The sequence below is a fragment of the Echinops telfairi genome, unplaced genomic scaffold, assembly GCF_000313985.2.
Source record: "Echinops telfairi isolate 266 unplaced genomic scaffold, ASM31398v2 ScPeMD7_7467;HRSCAF=8505_0, whole genome shotgun sequence".
NCBI classification, from domain to species: Eukaryota; Metazoa; Chordata; class Mammalia; order Afrosoricida; family Tenrecidae; genus Echinops; species Echinops telfairi.
In genome coordinates this window covers 11,390,294-11,408,329 of record NW_022111367.1, presented here as the reverse complement: position 1 = coordinate 11,408,329, position 18,036 = coordinate 11,390,294, and the positions used below count along the sequence as shown (strand labels likewise).

General features: G+C 42.0%; 1 protein-coding gene across 1 annotated transcript in view; it reads left to right on the top strand.

The window, feature by feature from the left end:
• NALCN (sodium leak channel, non-selective) overlaps positions 1-18,036 on the top strand; it is a 440,927-nt gene that overhangs the window by 352,565 nt on the left and 70,326 nt on the right. Inside the window, exons 17-19 of the mRNA XM_045283767.1 lie at positions 15,905-16,006; positions 16,398-16,467; positions 17,871-17,962. Of these exons, the coding sequence (XP_045139702.1) occupies positions 15,905-16,006; positions 16,398-16,467; positions 17,871-17,962 (264 nt within the window). The remainder of the gene's footprint in view (positions 1-15,904; positions 16,007-16,397; positions 16,468-17,870; positions 17,963-18,036) is intronic.

Genomic DNA, 18,036 nt, shown 5'->3' with positions numbered 1-18,036 from the left:
GTGAGTGAGTGAGTGAGTGAGTGAGTGAGTGAATGACAGAATGAGTTTGTGAGTGAGTGAGTTTGTGAGTGAATGAGTGAATGAGAATGAGTTTGTGAGTGAGTGAGTTTGTGAGTGAGTGAGTGAGTTTGAGTGAGTGAGTGAGTGAATGAGAGAATGAGTTTGTGAGTGAGTGAGTGAGTGAGTTTGTGAGTGAGTGAGTTTGTGAGTGAGTGAGTGAGTGAGTTTCTGAGTGAGTGAGTGAGTGAGTGAATGAATGAGAGAATGAGTTTGTGAGTGAGTTTGTGATTGAGTGAGTTTGTGAGTGAGTGAGTGAGTGAGTGAGTGAATGAATGAGAGAATGAGTTTGTGAGTGAGTGAGTTTGTGAGTGAGTGAGTGAATGAGAGAATGAGTTTGTGAGTGAGAAAGTTTGTGAGTGAGTGAGCGAGTGAGTGAGTTTGTTAGTGAGTGAGTGAATGAGAGAATGAGTTTATGAGTGAGTGAGTTTGTGAATGAGTGAGTTTGTAAGTGGAGTGAGTGAATGAGTGAGTGAGTTGGTGAGTGAGTGAATGAGTGAATGAGTCAATGTTAAATGTTTTCATGGAATACCTTAGGCTATGGTTTGGTTGCAATTCAAACCTCAGACCCTGGACTTCATCCCAGGAAAACTCATTTCTGGACCGGAATGGCCTTGGCTTCCTGCTGTTGACCTCCCAAAGTGGCCTCATTCTTGGTGACGTCACAACAGCCATTTAGCATATGCTGTGTCTATGTAATTAACATAGAAAGAGCTCCAGTTTTCAAGTTACCTGCATTTTGTGGGAAATCTAAGTGCAGGGGCAGTCAATTATTGCATATGCATCTTCTAGCCAAAGTGGCTAACTCCCACCAAAAGACCTCTCCCAGGATGGGTCTGGTAAGAAGGTGGGGGAAGATACTGGTAAGAGTCATCTCTGAGAAATGGTGAACTGGGATCCCTGCAATGCCATCCTGCTGTGTATAAAATGAGTCCTCGGAGAGGCCCTAAGAAGGGTCTCACTACCACCCAGAGCCAGAAGTGGAGCACCAGTCCTCTGGATCCAAGATTCCTGCTCAGTGAACCTCCTGGTTCCAAGGACAGTTATAACATCACAGGAGCATCAGAACCGGGAACTGGAGCATAGGTCAGAGTTATGGGCTCCCCAACCCTCGGAACAAATAAAGCTGAGTGCTTTAGTGGAGGGGGGGGATTGTGGAATGAGGGTCCTCTGGGCACTTAATTGGGGGAACTGAACTTGCTGCCCCACAGAAGGGAGCTGAGTGCCTTCATGTTGGGGCTTATTGGAGTGGGCCGCCTCTGGGCACTTAATTCAGGGATCTGGTTTTGCTGACCCACGGAGCTTGGGCTGAATGCCATTGGTTTGAGGTTTACATTGGAATTATATGCTCCTTCGGGCATGTTTTAGCAAACCTGAAAGAACTTTGTAGCCTATCCTGAAAAACAACTATTCTGAGCATTGCTCACTGGCATTCCAACCTGTAAACTTCCTTCAGAAACACTTTAATCAGGAATTTTGCCTGAGAGTTCTGTGAATCCATTAGCGTGGATACTAGAATCCTGAGAGCTAAAACAGAGAACGTTAAGACATCACACTGAGTAGTCACGAGTCCCTGGAAAAGGTGCCATTTTTCCTTCATCTGTCAGGGGGTCCGATGTACGCAACCTTATAGGCTTAAATGAGCCATGGGCCTCAGGTACTCCTACAGGGTAGCTCATGAGCCACTCATCACTGACAAGGCAGCAGTATAGTGTAGACAGCACAAGGGGCCAAGCTGGGTTAGAATCCGGCCTCCACCACTCAACAGATGTGAACTTCGGGTGAATCACATCACCCATCTATGTCTCCTTTCTCTAATCTGTTAAATGGGGTCTGTAAATTAATAGGTCCAACCACAAATAGGAAGGTCAAAGGAGTTAAGTGAGTTAAGAAGTTAAATGAGTAAATGGCTAAATGAGTTAAATGAGTAAAGCACCCCAGAGGTGATTTTCCATTAGTTAGTCCAGGACCCACCTACATGTCCCAGGAGATGCAAACAAGCAATAAACCACTATCATTGAGTTAATTCTGACCCATTGTGACCTGACTTCAGGTTTCTGAGGCTATAATTCTTGGAGCAGAGAGCCTCTTTTCTCTCAAGGAGGAGCTCCTGGGTTTGAACCAGTGACTTTGAGGTTACAGTCTGACACTCAGACCATAGCACCACCAGTGTCCTTTATAAACAGATCTTCAAAGGCTTCAAAGGCTTACTGAAGAAGTCCCCACTGCTACCCAGCAAGAGAATTAAGGGTCATAAAACACTGCTGATAAATCAATATACCTTTCATTAGGTTGAGCTCAAATTTCTTGCTTAGCCAGATGGCAATGAAGTCTTATCAACTACCATTTATTATCAGCAAGATACAGCATGCTGTAGTCAAATGGGGATAGGCCGGCATCTGGCACGGACACGGGGAAAGAAATCAGGAATGGTAACAGTTTGGATAAAAGTAGGCTAGCTGACTTGTCAGGTGGAAAAGTGATTGTGAGCAGGATTTAAATCAAGATTATTAGATAAGACTGGTTGGTCATCAGAGCTTGTGGAGCAATGACTCTGAATCTGGAGCTGCAATTAGAGGCTCCGTTAGTAATAGAACAGTGACTCTCAAGACATTAGTCCTGAAATCAATGCCTGTTGACACCCATCAGTCTTCTGGACAGGTTTTAACTGTCTTCACCAACTTTCCGCTCTATGACATGGGAAAATAGAGGAAGGAAACGGAGCCTCTTCCTTCTTCCTCTATTCAACCTCTTCTAGACTGAGTTCTCATTCTGTGAAACTGGCCCAATTACAAGTGAATTCTAAGAGTTTGAATTATGCAAAGCCAAGTACTCCACTTAGTCTTTCCATTTGGATAGTTCTTTTAAAATGATTGTTTAATTACTTAACCTAGCAGTCTTTGGTTCAGATCATGTGGTTTCTCTGTAGTTCCTTGTTCTGGATCTGTATAGACATGCACTTTAGTAACACCCCTGAAAGAGTTGAGCGTGTAGTAGCATTTTATAGATCTTGGACTTAGATTTGCAAAGTCCTCGGTGGAAGAGCACTCACGTGTAGGGGGGCGAGCTGTTCTGTAGGCAGACTCTGCTGAGAGAGAAAAGCAGGTCCTACTGAAGCCCTAAAGTCCAAAGATTTGAGCAAACCACTTGACATACTCAGTGGCACTGATGACCCATGCCATTTAGTCAATTCTGAGTTACAGTGACCCTATAAGTTAGAGTAGAACTGGCCTGTGGCTTTCAAGACTGACCCTGAGGGAGTGGACAGCTCATCTTTGTCCCAAGGAATGGCTATTGGTTTCGAACTGTTGAGCTTGTGATGAGCAGCTCAATGATTAACCTACTTTGTCACCAGGGTACTGATGGCAGCAACTCTTGTTGTGTGACACACTGCAAGAATAAACTTAAGTTTTAAGACCAGAGAGGATTCAATATTAATTCCATCAGTACTTATTTTTGTGATTGTATTAAAACATCCTAGTTGTTTTTTCCTGATTAACTTTTCCATTATGTTTCAAGGCTTCATAAATTAATTGAAAGAGAATTTGGAGATAAAGAGACTAAATAGATATATGAAAAGCAAGTACATTCAGAGGACTCTACTAAGTTAAAAGATAGATTAGGTTTTTGGATATACACATTGGTATAATTTATAAAATAATGAAAATGTTATATGGTAAGATATAATATTTGAACTAATATAGTCTAGAAATATTTTGTCAGCTAGTACTTGATTTGTAGTTACCAAATTGTGTCATATTTTATTGCAAGAGTTCATGTTTTATATATTAGATTCCTATATTATAATAGTATTATGAATTAAGGGAGCTACTATTGAATTTTATCTGTCAGGGACTAGAAGATTGTTCAAAAATATTGTATGATGGATGGTCAAATTATCAATTTAGGAAAATAAAGTATATTCACTTTCATTTTGGTGAAACATTTAGTTTTTACATTTTAATTTCCATTTTTCTATCTGTTTGAGTCAGTAGACTTACTTAAGCTGTGCCCCAATGTAATAGTTTGGAATTACAGCCATGTTCTGCCTTTTCATAAAGGCACTAAAGGTATGAATTCCCCGTGGCTTAATTTTCAGTTTCACTTATATTAATGAAGCCTATTTTATTTTACTTTTCAATCTACAAGGAGATTCTGGTTGGCCACCTATTTCACATGTGTGTCTGTGAAAACATGTCCAGGAATAACCCAGGATTGGAAAGAAAGAACCTGCTGTTGCTATTAAAGACCCTTTGACTCAGGAATGGGCTGATTCACAAAGGAGCAGAGTAACAAAAAAAACCCTGCAGTTTTGTCCTCGTCTCAGCAAGAGGCTGACTCACCCATCAGTCCTCATTGTTGTCTCTACTTTGGCTGATTACCTTGTCCCTCTGATAGCATTTCCAGGAAATGCTCATTACCTGTTCTTTAACACAGTTGTATGGCCATAGTTTTAAGTAATTATCACTGAAGGACAATTTTCCTGTTGATGCGGTTACACTATATTAACCAACATCTGTGATACTTTAAAATGTATCCAGAGCTTCAGGATTTCCCTCAAATTTAATGCTTTGTAAAATTAAATGACAGTTCCATTAGATGGTAGTGACATTTAATACCCGATGGTATTGTGCAATCTGACTTCCCTGTAAGGAAAGCTAGGTGAAAATAATTTGAAGACTCAGAGACCATGTCTTTCCATATAGAATATACAGGTTTTTCTCACACCCTTGTGTGTGAGAAAGAACATGGAGACAGAGAAGAAAGAAACTGAAGCCCCCCTGTTACTGTTTCTATAAACAACTACTGCTGTTTAAAGGCTAATAAAGCTCCAAAGATCTGTCTTACATACATAATCTTTGGGCCAATTTAAAAATATTTTACATGGAGAGATGTCAAGGAAAATAGAGTTATTTCTTAAGTCATAATTCTCTCCCCCAACCTCCATTTAATATATGTGTGTATGTATGTGTATGTATGTATGTGTGTGTCTATCTGTCGTATAAGGGTGATTGAAATTCCACAGAACAAAGGCAATGTAGGAACAAAAATGGGAGAAAGAGAAGAATCAATCTTTCATATGTTTTTTTCAGAGACTTGGCAATAAACCAGGGGTAATATTTTTGCAACTAGGAATGTGTGCTTGCTAAAGAATATTCCCACATTTGAATCATCAACGGGGGGCTGGTCTTGTTTTCCGTTCAAAGGTAGCGAGGGCATCACATTCACCCAGACTGGGAAATGCAGCCCTGAAATTCTCCTCCAGGGAGCAGGAAGAAAGGGATTGCATGTGCCTGCATAATGGAGAATTTCCTCACGCAGACAAGACAAAAGACTTCATTATTTTTCACTAGACACTTGAAGCCTTGGACCTCCTGCTCCAGAGGCCAAGCAGACAAATCAAATGTTTCCGATTAGGCCACCAGATGAAGTGGCTATGAAACTGGGCTTCTGCTACTTAACTTGAGAGCAACACTCCCCATAGTCTTTCCTCTAAGAAGCATGCGGCCTTCGCTAAAGATCAGAGTGTTTTTCAACACCATCAGATCTGCTTTTCCTGTAGATTGAAAATAAATGAGCATTTATCTTCGTGAGGGCTTATTTGTTTTACGTGTGTGTGTGTGTATAACCATCCAACCAAACAAGCAAATGACAGATACAAATCGTGCCACCAGAAAGTCAATTCCTACTCATAGCAGCTGCGTGTGCATCAGAGAAGTGCGCTCCAAAGAGAGATCAATGTCTATAATCTTACAGAGGTTGCCATGAGTCAGACTCGATCCTACGAGAATAAACATGCATTGCCGTCGAATCAATGTGGACTCATAGAAATGGAGTTTTCCACTCCCCCCAAAAGTTACAGCCTCGGGAATTCAGAGGAGCAGTTCCACCCTGTCCTTTAGGGTTGCTACGACTGAGAAGAGCACTAAGCGCAATCTTGCAGAGGTAGATAGTCAGGTCCCACCTGTGGTACCTCTGGGTGTTTTTGAATTTTCCATGTGAGCCAGCCAGGCACCAATGGACACCTAAATTTGAATGAAAAATTTTAAATGCCAATAGAATTTAATCCAACCCTCTCACACTTTTAATTTCAATGATGTGTTCAGCTCATTGCATATTGATAAGAGCTTTTATTGTTATTAGATGCCATGGAGCCAATCCTGACTCATGGCAAACCCATTTGGTGAAGAAAACAAAATTGCCCCATAAGGTTTGCTGAGCAATAATCTCTATGTAAGCTGATTACCAAGTGTATCTCCTATGGAGTGGACTCAAACTGGAGAGCGTTCAGTCATTAAGTTAACAGTCAAGTGCGTCAAGCTTTGTGCCCCTAGGGCTCTTTGGTAGATGACTCCTCCAAAGGCAAACCCACTGACACCAAACCCATTTCAACCCAGAGCCGCCCCCTGTGGGATTTCCAAGATGGTCAATCTTAACAGGAACGGGTGGCCTCATCTTTCTCCCTTCTGGTTAGCCACACAAGGTCTGGTAGTTACATGACAGTGAGCTGGTCCCAACTCTGAGTGACCCTATGTACAACAGAAGGAAACACTGCCTGGTCCTGCCCTACCCTTACACTTGTCATGTTTGCGCCCATTGTGGCATCCACTGTGTTAAGCCAGACCCTTCATGTCCTTCCTCTTTTTCGTTGACCTTCCATTATACCAAGCATGATGTCCTTTGCCAGCAACTGGCAAAATATGAGGCGTCACAAGTGCCTGAGTCCTTCATGGTCTCAGTTTGGTAATAGCTTTATGTAGGATAAGATACCTTGAAGGGCTGTTCCCAGTTACCAAGATCTACTGTTTGAGATATTGAAATGAGGTAAGCTCTGTAAGTCTGCTCCAAATTGCTCTGGACAGTGTTTCTGATGGAGCATTTTCACATAGACTGCAGATAACGGGTGATAGAGGGGAAGCTGCAAAAGCAATATAGGACGGTTTGTTTTTCATTCGTGTCTCATTCTATCATCTGTTATAAGTGTTCATGGTTTTGAGTGGTGTCGTATTCACTTTGAGATGAAATGAAGCTTATGTAACTTCTCTTTTAAAACACATATTCAAAATACAGGCTGTTTCTTTTTCAGTGGTTTTTGTGTTTTTATAAGAATTCAGTAATTAAAAAGGAAATGAAATGATACAATCACCGAATGTCCAGGTCCAGCCATTCAACAAGCATCTGTGGAGTGTTGGGGAAGCAAGACAAGAAATCGAGTGCTCTCAACTCGCAAGGCCCCCCACGAAGCAGAAGAGAAAGAGTGCAGCTTTATCATGGAATAGTCACTGAGCCTGAATGTAATGTGCACTGCAGAAAATCCACAAAAGCAGTTGTGAAGCTCGAAAGAAGTCTTGTTATTTTAGATTGGGAAGTGTGCACACAATACACCGTGGTTCTATTTTTAAGATAAGATTTCTCATTTGCTCATACCTTCATGACTACAAGTAGCTGAAATTAGGCTCATCTTCTATCAGGAAATAGGAAGCGAGGGTGTTCTCTTCCTTGATGATTACATTTCAAAGAAATAACTCTCAAGTCTTTGCGGAAGCATTATAGAGATGGCTATTTGCCAAGCATAATTAACATTTGACCTTATATGAGTACCTGTTATCCTCATGAGCAAGTGAGACTCACACCAGGTTGCAACAATGGTTGAATATTAGATTTATATATATATATAATATTATATTTATAAATATATAAATATATTTCATATGGTTCACTATATATATTTATACATATATAAATATATATTTTTATATGGTTCATTAAAAAAACACACAGGAAAAGATTCTCATATCAATTGAGGCAGAAAAGTCATTTCACAAAATGCAATGTACATGATTACTAAAAATGCTCAGAAAAATAGGAATTGGAAAGAAATTCCTTACCCTAATTAAGGGCATATACAGAAAACGAATGATCAACATTATCCACCATGGAGAGAGATTGACAGCATCACCTTTGCAACTGAGAACCAGACAAAGATGCTGTCTATCACCACTCCTCTGCAATATGGCATTGAAAGTCCCAGCCAGAGCAGTAAAGCAAGAAAGGGAAATTAAAAGCTACAAGTTAGCAAAGAAGAAATGGATTTGCATACAATATGACCATATACCTAGGAAATCTTAGAACGTCAACAAGGAAACTACTGGAACAGATAGAAGCTATATGACAGGGTACAAGATCAACATGCAGCCGTCAGTCAGATCCCTCCAGATGACAGAGAGGAAAAGAAATCAGAAAAGCAACCCGGCTAACAGTAGCCATGCCAAAGCCAAGGTGCTGAGAGAGAAATCTAACCAGAAACGCAGAAGACTTACAAATGCAGACAACTAACAAAACCAAAGCCATCTACATGCAGAGAAGACTCCGCCATGCCAACAGATAGGGAGACTTAATACTGTAAAAATGGCAATGCGCCTCAAAGCATTGACAAATATAATGTAATACTGATCCAGATTCCAACATTATTCGTTAAGGAAATGGAAAAACTAACCATCAATTTCGTTATGGAGAGCAAAGATGCTTTAGAAAAACAAAAATACTCCTAAAAAAGTAGAAGAAAGTCAGGGGCTTCCCACTTCTCTGTCTCAATACCTACAGCACAGATACAGTAGTCCAAAAGCCTGGTCCTGACACAATAGACACATCAACTCAGGCAACACAATTGACTTCTGAAAGCACAGAAGGAAATCCACCCACCCATGGGCAGATGGTCACCGACAATGGGCCCCAAATCATTTTGTGGGGAAGAGATTGTCTCTGACCAATGATGCTGAGGAGAAATGAAACAGGACCCCTAGTCACATCATACATAAAAATGAACCCAGGAAAGATCAAAGACCCAACTGAAAAATCTAAGACAATAAAGATCATTAAAGAAACAATAGGGACAAAATTCAGGGCCCTAAGACATAGCATGGAGCCCTGGTAGTGCTGGCAGGTAGGTGCTGAAAAGTCAGTGGTTCAAACTCAGCAGTTGCTCTGTGGAGGGAAAAATGAGGCTAACTGTGCCTGTACAGACGGACAGCCTTGGAAACCCTGTCTAGGAGAGCTTTGAGTCAGAATCAACTGAATGGCAGTGGGCTTTTGCTGTTGTTTTATGGTTTTAATACATGTCATAAATGTACTATCAAGCTTAAATAAACATTCACAAACAACAGAAGACAACTAAAAATTCAATATGTATTTGCACCAAAAGAGTAAAAACAGAATCCAAGGATTTGAGAGGGAAAAATGTTGGCAACAACATATCAGACAAAGGACTTATCTCTAAAATGAATAGAAAACTTCATGAGCAATCCAATCTTAAAATGTCCAGATGGCATGAACAGACATGTCACAAAAGAAGACATTCAGGTAAAACCAACAAGCACATAAAGAAATGCTTGTGATCAGTGTGTGTGTGTGTGTGTGTGTGTGTGTGTGTGTGTGTGTGTGTGTGTGTGAGTGATATCACTGTGTCATTTCCAACTCATGGCAACCCTATAGGGCAGGGCAGAACTGCCCCTATGAGTTTCTGAGACTGTAACTGTTTATGGGAGTAGAAAGCTTTTTCTTCTTTGGAACTGCTGGTTGTTTCAAACCACTGACCCTGCAGATTGTAACGTAACTCCTAATCACTGTACTACCAGGGCTCATTAGAGGTGAAAATCAAAAGCATCATGATTCATGTACTCATAAAGAAGTGGCTTCATCAATAGGATCCCATATTTCTGTGGGATATTTATTATAAATAAATAAGCTGCTTATTAACAATAATATATATGGTACCTAGAAGAGAATTTTACTTTTTAAGTTTTAATAAGATCCCAGCACTATAAAGGAAGAGGTATGCGAGAGAGAATCTTTCGGAGGCTTTCAGATGAGCTGTCTTTCACACATTTCTCCCCCTATTCCTTTAGGCAAAGTGTTTCTTAAGTGATTTACTGGAAGACTGTAGTCCTTAGCTTTCAGCTGAGAAACTTCAGCAGTTAGCTTTGTCAGTTCAATAGCCTTGGGACATGCTCAACGGGAAGACTAGTGTAGAGTATTTGAGTCTTTGGTCCGCACAGAGACTCTCCACAAAGGGACAGGGATGGACATTCTTCACTTGACCCCAAATAGCCGGAGACCTAGGAGCCCTGGGGGCATTGTGGCTATGCATTGGCTACTACCCTGTTTCCCCCAAAATAAGACAATGTCTGATATTGTTTTGCTCCTAAAGATGTACTAGGTCTTATTTTCAGTGTATGTCTTATTTTTCAGTGAAGAAGAATACAGTACACATTCATTGTTTATTTTTTTATTAAAAGAGACCTCGCACTTCCTGTCTGCTCCAGCTGTGCTGAAGCCAACAGTGAGCTGTGCGGTGGCGCCTGCTGCTACGGTCCAGAGTCCAAAGTTACGGTAGCTTCAGAGGGCCTTATTACCGGGGAGGCCTTATTTTCGGGGAGGTCTTATTTTCAGGGGATGACTTATATTTCAGCGAGAGGCAAAACTGTCAGTAGGTCTTATTTTCAGGGGATGTCTTACTTTCAGGGAAACAGGGTAACTGGAGGTCAGAAGTTTGAAACCACCAGTTGCTCTGTGGGAGAAAAACCGGGCTGTCTCCTCCCGTAAAGAGGGACAGTCTCGGAGGTTCCCAGGAGCTGTTCTACCCTGTCCTACAGGGTTCGCTGAGTAGGCCTCGGTCATTGGCAGTGAGTTGAGATTTGAGATCCTAAAACCTGGACCCTTGAGGGGCTGCTGTGTGACACCAGCACATGAGATCCGAGCAAGCGGTCAAGGTGTCACTCCTCTGACCTGAGCCCCAAAGGAGACCTCGGCACATCAGGACTGTGATGCTCACCAGCTGCTGGCCTCGCTCTTCTCAGCTTATTTGGCTGTTCCTGGTGCCACAGGGAAGAAGAAGATGGGCCAATAAGCTTCTGAGCAGGGAGCAGAAAGAATCTGGCAGCGTTCTTCCAATGAGGAAACCAAGCACCAAGGTTTCTGCTGTGGTAGATGCAGCGCTGCCACCCCTTGCTAACAGGTTTTTACTGGTTGTTAATAAGAAATCCCGGAATGGTGGAGCCTTGTATATTTATATATATTTTTCCAGCATCATCTACTCTGAAGTTAATCAAGCGAACAGTAGTAAAAGCATAGAAGTATGTGGAGGGGAAAATTAGGGACAGGATATTAAAGAGGGTTATTTTACATACTGGGCACATTTGGGTGGTTGTTGTCTTAGTCTGATTAAGCCCAGGTCCTAATTGCACAGTTAGAGCTAATCACTGCTCCCCACAACTGCGACCCGCCCCTCCTCTCCGTGCAAATGAGTGAGTCATACCAAGGGCAGAGATTCACATGATGTATCTGAACCTACCGCCCACTTCAATACGATTTCCTGCAGTCTCTGGCGCCCTGGTCAGGTTGTGGGTGTTGTGATGGGTCAGGTGATGGGCGACTCACCACAAGATCTGCAATTCAAAATCACCAACTGCTCAGGGGGAGAATGGGGAGGCCAGCTGCTCCTGTTAAGATTTACAGCCTTGGAAAACTACAGGGGCCGGTCTCCTGTATTCCTGTGAGAAGCTCTGTATGAGTCAGCATTGACTGGCTATCAGTATGGTTGGTTGGTTTAGAACGCTCTAGACCAACAGTTCTCAACCCATGGGTCGCGACCCTTTCACAGGGGTCGCCCAATTCATAACAGTAGCAAAATGACAGTGATGAAGTATCCACAGAAATAATGTTATGGTTGGGGGGTCACCACAACATGAGGAACTCTATTAAAGGGTCATGCGTTAGGAAGGTTGAGAACCACTCCTGTAGATCCTGTGGGAAGGGATTGAACAGTCATGACCAATGAGGAAAGAGCACTTTCCACCACCAGTCCAGCCACACTGCTGATGGAGCAGATGACGAAGCCTAGGAAGAGGAGAGTCGTTCCACTACCCTGGGGATCACCCTGGAAATCGACTCCTCTCTTGTTTCTCTCAAGCAGCCCTGGTGGTGTCGTGCTCAAGTGTATGACTGTAGCTGAAAGGTTGGTGGTTTGAATCTACTAGACCCCCATAGGAGAAAGATGTGTCAGTCTTGGAAAGCCTAGGGGGCAGTTCTACTCTGTCCATAGAGTCGCTATGCGTTGAAATCAACAAGGCTAAGAGTCTTGAAAGAGATGCTAAGATGCCATCTCTGCCAAGACTCTCAGGAAATCCAGGTGAGCCTGGGGCTGTGTGTTGTTGATTTCAGTGCCTGGGAGACCCCAGCATGCCCAGAAGTCACTACCTACTCCTAACTCTTTTTAGCAAGAATTCACAGGCACTTTGACCATAGACAGCTTAGAGGCAGTTATATCCCTCCATTTCCAACATTGCAGTGACCCTCAAGCTGAAATGTCCAGATTCAAATATACTTTTACCGAATTTTGAATGTGTGGCCGATAGGTCTCAACTGCTCTAGGGTGAGAATCTTATGGTGAAAAAAATAAAAGTGATCAAGGCAGTGGCCAAAGATTAAGTCTCAATGTTGGACACAAATGGCCAGGGAACTAGACATCAATGACGGATGACAAACTTATTACAAATAGATTTTCTCAGGCCGCCTTCAGAATGTCTAGTCCTTTGTTCAAAGTACAACATTAATATACCTATCTGAACCTTCTCTACCATTGCCAACTAAGACTAACTGGTGAATGTGTCTTCCTAATAAAACCAGTATTGGCTCTATTAACAGCATTGATATCATTCCAGTCCTGGGAATAGCACAACCTCTATATATCACTGATGTATAATCCACATTGATCATAAAAATTGGGGGCTTTGATTTCATCCTAAACTTACCCATATGGTTCATTGAACTAAGAATAGGGATGGCTGGTGACTTCTTCCCAGCAAGGCACTTAAATTCATTGAATTTGTATGGCTTTTCATGGATAGCCATTGGCATGATTTTCACTAGCGTCCATGCATTTTTAAGAATGTAAATAGACCCATAGTATCATTAAGAGTAGATGTTTTAAGTATGCTAAGCACTACAGGTCCTCAACCTTCCTAATGCCGGACGGACCCTTTAATATAGTTCCTCATGTTGTGGTGACCCCCAACCATAAAATTATGTTCGTTGCTACTTCACAATTGTGATTTTGCTACTGTTATGAATCATCTTGTAGATATCTGATAGGCAGGATGTATTTTCATTGTTACAAATTGAACATAATTAAAGCATAGTAATTAATCACAAAAACAATATGTATATATTGTGAAATATTTATTTCTAATGACAAATAAATGAAATTTTGTCTTGAGGCATGGTGTAGCATGGTTAACAGGCTTCACGCCTGGTACTCAAATGTGGGCATAACTGCATGTGGGTGGACCCACCTGGAGATGCATAGAGAAGCAGTGTCTCAGTTCCTAAAAACCATCGGAAATATGTTTTCCGATGGTCTAAGGCAATGCCTGTGAAAGGGTTGTTTAACTCCCAAAGGGGCGTGACCCACAGATTGAGAACCGCTGCTCTAAGACCTTAGCACTAAAATAGGTAATAATAATATCCTTCAAAGTATTCCAATAATGCATTTTTTGAGAAAGGGTAATCATGAAAGCAGCCTATCAAGCATAAAACGTCTTTAGGCATTAAACAAATGTGGTTTCATAAGATTCAGATATCATAAAATCAGTAAACTTAAATTTCTGAGCTAATAAAACAACCAAGGATTTTTCAGTTTACAGATAAAAAGAAAGCAAGCCCTTAGGTCATTGTGGTAGTTATGTAATCATTTGTCAATTTGAGATGATTAAGAGTGAAGAGGTGGAGTCTAGCCTGCCAATCAGGTGATACCCAATGAGGCCTCTGTGTGGACATAGCCTTCTCCTAAGGATTCTGGGAACGCCTGTATTCCTCCTTGGAGGCGGGAGACACACTCTCTCTGCTCACTCCCTGAAAGATGCTCTATTGACAAGACACATGGCCCTATGCTGATAGAGCCCCTGCCCTGGGAGTTGGAGAAGCCATGTGGAGACCCCTGCCAGCACTGAGGTGCTTACAATGCCAGTGGATCCACAAGACTTCCCACCCACTAGCCTGTGATCTTTCTGCACTCGGCGTCATTACATGTATTTCATGAGTCTGAAGAGGACTTTATAGATTGGTATTGGACATATGGGCTAATTTTGGACTTATGGACTTGATCTGGACTGGGCGGGGATGTTTTCTCAATATTCAATTGCTCTTCTATATAAAGCTCTTCCTTATGCACATATAAATGTCGAATTTGTTTCAGTGCCAGGTCTGGAACAGGGTCTTTTAACCCCTGTATTATTTAGTTACCACTGCAACCTCACAGGCATTCTTGTCCTTTCCACTCGGCAAGAGCTTTCTGGAGAAGAAATGTGATTTTCTCATTGAACGTATTCACCACAGGTGTTAGGCTACCCCATTTGTCTCAACTCATTAGTGAACTAACACAAATCTAGTTAGAGTCTCAAGAGAAAATATTATGATGATTAACTTAGTTATTTGTCACTTTGATGTTTTTACATGTACAATTCAAGGACATTCGTTATGCTCATTCATCTTGTTTGGTAACCATTACCGCTATTCATTTCCATTTCTGTTCATCACTGCTAACAGAAACTCAATACCGCTTTAGCAATAACTCCTCATTTAGCCTCCCCAACCCTGGTAATACCCAGTTAACTTTATTCTCTATGAATTTGACTGTTCTAGTTATTTTTAATGAGCAGGCTCACATAACAGTTGTCCTTTTTTGTCTATTTTCTGCTCAGCACGTTTTCAAGGTTCATCTATGTGATAGCACCAGAATGCTATTGTTCTTTAGAAACTAAAACTCAATGCCCTTGAGGGGATGTTGGTTCATAGCAACCTGCTGTGGGTTTCTGGGACTGGAACTGATTACTGGAGAGAAAGTCCAGTCTTTTGCTCTCAGAGCAGCTAGGGTTTTGAACTGCTGACCATGCGGATCACGTAACCACTACACCACCAGGGCTCCTTGATGCCTGAGTACTATTGCATTGCATCTTATCTATCCATTCATCTGTGTAGGAACATTGAAGCTGCGTCCACATATTGTCAGCAGTGCCTAGTGCTGCAGTGAATGCCCCTGTAGGTTTATTTGAATGCACGTATCTGTTTGCACTCCTGTGTTCAATTCTTTGGGGTAGAAACTGGAAATGGAATGCTAATTATTCTTTGTTTAACATATGGAGTAATCAACAAACTGATTTCCACCAGCAATGGGTGAAAGTTCCAATTTGTCTACAAAGGAACTTTTTTTTTTAAGTCTTCAAGGTTTTGTGAATACAAAGAAAGTAGTAACTTGTTACCAATATTCCACTGGCTTTAAATTGAAGTTTTGTTATGCATTAATTCCAACTTTTGTGGCTTTGATTACCACTACTTTCCCCGCCTCTATCTTATTGCTTTTCTATTGATTCTAAAGTTCTGCAAAGTGTCCTTGGAAATACAGATCATCCCAGGAGCCTAGGTGGACAAATTCCCTGTTAGGACTTTTATTAGTTACCGCACAATATATATATAAAATATCAGCATCCTAACTACCTGCCCTTACCGCCTCCAGAACCCTGATAGCAGGCCTCCCTCTCTCTTTTGGCGAGGGTTGGGGGATCGCTATTTTGCTTTTGTTTCTTTGGTTTTCATGCAGCGCCTCTTCATAGCTGGGACAGTTTCATTTTGAATGTATTCTAGACAGAGCCTAATGCTTCCTTTAAGGTTATGTGAAGCTTACTCTGTGTGTGTGTGTTAACAACAATCAGAGTAATGAGTTCTGTGTTCTTCATACCCGGTGTACAAACCTTGCACTGACTAATCTGGGACTCGTTTTTTGGTATTTTCCTAGGGCTTGTACTCGGCAGCGCATGCTGAGCGGATCATTTGAGGGGCAACCAGCTAAGGAAAGGTCAATTCTCAGTGTGCAGCATCATATCCGCCAAGAGCGCAGGTAAAGACACCAGGGCGACAGACTTCAGAGGAACCCAGGCAAGGAATTCGACAGGACGCACTCACTGTACAAAACTCAGGCCTGCCGGCCCTGGGAGCACTCAGGGAGGACGAAAGTCCGATTCTGTGTTTGCTGCTGGAAAAAGAATGAAACCCCAAATCAAATTCAGTATGGCCAGTACTGGCTTTTAAAATCAGAGGAAATGGCACTGAATTGTGTTAGATAGAGTCAAGGCAATTACAGAGAGGTGAGCTTGTCTTGTGGAAGAGGGAAGAAGCATTATTCATGCTAGATCAGAAACCTTATTGTGTTTGGTTTTTATAATGGTCATTACCTAAAAGTGAAAGTTCGATGTGGAGATGTGTTTACCAATTGCTTCTGCTTGCTTTAGGTCATTAAGACACGGGTCTAACAGTCAGAGGATCAGCAGGGGGAAATCTCTTGAAACTTTGACTCAAGATGTAAGTTATCAGTCCTGTTTTGAATTCGGGAGGTGTGATTGTGAAAACCTACTGAAATGCCTGCTTCAAAAATCCCAGTTCCTGGATCTTTCTCTCACATCACCTCTTCTTAGACTCAGAAAACAGTTATATTATTCACTCGGATTTCTAAACTGTACATCTTTACGAAAGCAGACAACCTCATGCTTCTCCCACGAGGGGCTGTTTGGTGGATATGAACTGCTGGCTTTGTGGTTAGCAAGCCCGTGATTAACCCACTGTGCCACAAGGGCTCCTTCATGGGCATCGGTGAGGCTCTGATTCAATAATTCTTAAATTAAATCTGGATGACTTGCTTAAGTAAGCAGAGTCTTGAAAGTTCAGTGCCAAAAAGGGCCTTTGAGGAAGGAGTCTAGCAAGGAAGAGTTAGCAACGTTAGGGGCTGTTGTAGTTTTTAATCAACTGCCTTATTTCTAAGAGTCGTAGTGTACAATATCTGCTTTCAATTTGTATAAATTACTATTTTAGATGAAGTCCACCATAAAATGTTTCAAGTAAAATTTAGATCTGGTCCCACTTAGTAGTGAGGACATCTCCTATCACTATTACCCAATGTACATTCTATCTGTTTGGCTACCATATAGTCCACATAAGACAGTGATCAGAAGGAACACATGCCTTACACTTGAAATGTGAGAGCCTGTAGAATTGCACGGAGGAAAGTTTTAGTCAAAAATTCAGAGAAACAGCACATTTCCAACGCAGTTTTCTTCAATGCATTATTTCTGCACCAGATTACAGCACAGCTTTGAACATTTATGTTTATATCTATTAATATAAGGAACCCTGGTGGCATTCTGGGATACGTTCTGACATGCTACCTACAAGGTTGGCCGTTCAAACCCCACAGTTGTGCCTCGGGGCAAAGATGAGACTGTCTGCCCCTAGCAACATGTATAGTCTCAGAAGGCCTAGATACAGCCACAATGAGGTGGAATTGACTCAATGGCAGTGCATTGGGGGTTGTATCTTTGTACACTTAAAGTCTCAAAGAGCCCTGGAGGTGTAAAGATTGACGAATCTGAGCTGCTGACCAGAAGGTCAGCAGTTCCAACCCACCAGTTGCTCCTCAGGAGAAATTTCACTCACTGCTCTTAATTTGGTTCTTTGAGACATCAAGTGAATAGGGTCGCTGTCAGTCAGAATCACCCTCTGCGTTAACTCAGGAGGTGTTTGCTATGTTGTATACCTTTGGCCACAGTTTTGTTTGTTTGTTTTAAATGCTCTTGCTAAGGCGATGGCAGCCATTACACTAGACAAGAATGAAGACAGGGACTTTCTCGTTTAGCAAAGGATCCTTCTGTGGCTTTCTCAAAAACCAAAGGTGCCCGTTGCCATACGTCCTCCTCTACATTGATTTCTAGCACTCCAATACGGTGAGGTACCGGAACGCCCAACGGGAAGACAGTGAGATCAAGATGATCCAGGAGAAAAAGGAACAAGCGGAAATGAAAAGGTACTGGCGGCCTCCCTCGGGGCTCCCTGGCCCTCTGTGTGGGATCGCAGCTTTCTTGTAGCCTGACTCCCCCC